Source organism: Aegilops tauschii, chromosome 7 (genome assembly GCF_002575655.3).
Source record: "Aegilops tauschii subsp. strangulata cultivar AL8/78 chromosome 7, Aet v6.0, whole genome shotgun sequence".
NCBI classification, from domain to species: domain Eukaryota; kingdom Viridiplantae; phylum Streptophyta; class Magnoliopsida; order Poales; family Poaceae; genus Aegilops; species Aegilops tauschii.
Window position 1 is genome coordinate 268,511,401 of NC_053041.3, and position 2,183 is coordinate 268,513,583.

The 2,183-nt window shown below is 43.6% G+C and overlaps 1 protein-coding gene across 1 annotated transcript; it reads left to right on the forward strand.

Annotated features, from left to right (window-relative positions):
• The first annotated feature begins 861 nt into the window (after window positions 1–861).
• On the forward strand, window positions 862–1,532 carry LOC141027089 (uncharacterized). The gene is made up of 2 exons (XM_073504009.1): window positions 862–1,411; window positions 1,516–1,532. The coding sequence occupies exons 1-2, from the start codon at window positions 862–864 to the stop codon at window positions 1,530–1,532; spliced, it is 567 nt and encodes a 188-aa protein (XP_073360110.1).
• Window positions 1,533–2,183: the final 651 nt, after the last annotated feature.

Here is a 2,183-nt window from a genome sequence, read left to right on the forward strand (position 1 = left end):
GCCGACCTGGAAGAACGTCCATGAAGGAGCCATACTATTTCACAATATATGTTTATTTGTGATTGTTATGCTTCTTGTTTTCTATGCATGTTAATATGGTAGAAACATCCCTCGTTAATATCAAGCAAAATTGCTATCCCAGATGTTGCACCTTTGCACGTTAAGTACGTCTAGTAGTGGGCTCATAAAATTGGGGTGCTGCTAGGTGTCCTTGAACTAAAGGGTTCATGTCGGACACGGACATGCACTGCATCAGGTTGACTTGACAAGTCTATCAAAATGGTTTTGGGCCTGGTGGCAAAGGAGGTCGGGAGTCGGGGTATGAGATACCTACACGACCGACAGGAGTCGTATAGAGATACGATTAGCAAAGAGCTGCTTACTGGATATTCATGTTGGCTAGCAGTGATGCTAAAGATCACTAATCGCATGCGCTTGTTGGATCCTGAATCACTGAGAGTTTGCGGAGGGATGCCGACTTCAGTGGGAGTATTTCTGTTTAAGGCTTGAATTACTCTACATAAACACATTGCTTAGTGATTGCATACTTTTCTGTTGTAGATCAATGGCACCACCTGCTCAACCCACCTTTGCATTGAAATCAATTCTGGAAAAGTATAAACTGAATGGAACAAACTTTACCACCTGGTATAGAAATTTGAGAATTGTTCTCAAGCATGATAAAAAAAGGAACATGTTCTAGAGGATCCACTTCCAGAGGAACCTGCCGATAATGCTAATGCCACAACTAGGAATGCCTACCAGAAACTCGTTGATGAATCAAACGAGATCAGCTGCCTCATGCTGGCTTATATGGAGCCGGATTTGCAGTATCATTTCGAAGATGTTGGGGCTGTCGATATGATTGAGAGTCTCAAGAGCATGTTTCAAGTACAGGCAAGGACTAAAAGGTTCAACGTCTGGCGATCCTTGATGGATTCCAAGCTGAAGGAAGGTGAGCCACTGAGCCTGCATGTGATCAAGATGATCGGATACGTGCAAGTTGTGGATCGGTTAGGCTTCCCGCTCTTGGATGAGCTGCCTACAGATGCAGTTCTGAGTTCTTTTCCGCCTAGCTATGGGACGTTCATCTCGAACTATCATATACACAGCATGGATAGGAAGCTCACTGAATTGCATGGGATGCTTAAGGAGGTAGATCAGGATATAAAGAAAGGCATGCATCAAGTGTTGATGGTGCAGAACTCACGCAAGTTCCAGAAGAGTTGGTCCAAGAAGAAGGCCAAGGCAAAGGGCACGAAGATGGTAACCTCCGCTGCTGTGCCGAAGTTAGGACCAGACTCGAAGACCATTTTCTATTATTGCAAGGAAACTGGTCACTGTAAGAGGAACTATAGCAAGTGGCTTGCTGAGCATGGCAAGAAGGCCGGAAATACCACTTCAGGCGAAGGTACACTTGTTACATATGTTATAGACATTTACCTTGTTGACATACCTAGTAGCTCTTGGGTATTTGATACCGGATCAGTTGTTCACATTTGCAACTCGATGCAGGGGTTGGTAAGAACTAGACATGTGGCACAATGGGAGATTGAGATCAGGGACGACAACAAAGCAAGATTTGCTGCATTGGGGTAGGCACGATGCAGCTCCAGCTTCCTAATGGATTTATTTTGGAATTGAATAATTGTTATTACATTCCTGCACTTAGTCGGAACATTATTTCTGCCTCATGTTTGATGAGTCGGGGTTATCAATTCAATTTAAAAGACAATGATTGTTCGCTTTATTTAAACGGAATGTTCCACGGTTATGAACCCATTGTTGATGGGATTTTTATATTGAATCTGGAACAGGAACCAGTCTATAATGTGAATGTCAAGAGGCATAAGCCTAATGAGATAAATCCAACATACTTCTGGCATTGTCGGCTTGGACACATTACTCTGAAATGCATGAAGAAGCTCCATGATGATGGGCTCCTAACTTTGTCCCACTTTGGGTCGTTCGAGACATGTGAATCATGCTTGCTCGGCAAGATGACTAAGTCTCCTTTTGCAAAGAGTTGTGAGAGGGCGTCCAAGCTGTTGGAGCTTATACATAGTGATGTGTGTGGTCCAATGAGCACAACTGCCAGAGGTGGCTATCAGTACTTCGTGACTTTTACCGACGACTTGAGTAGATATGGGTATATCTATTTGATGAGGCACAAGTCAGAAACT

What these genes read in the sequence shown, in the direction of transcription:
- LOC141027089 (XM_073504009.1), top strand. Translation starts at nt 862, where the DNA reads ATGATTGAGAGTCTCAAGAGCATGTTTCAAGTACAGGCAAGGACTAAA.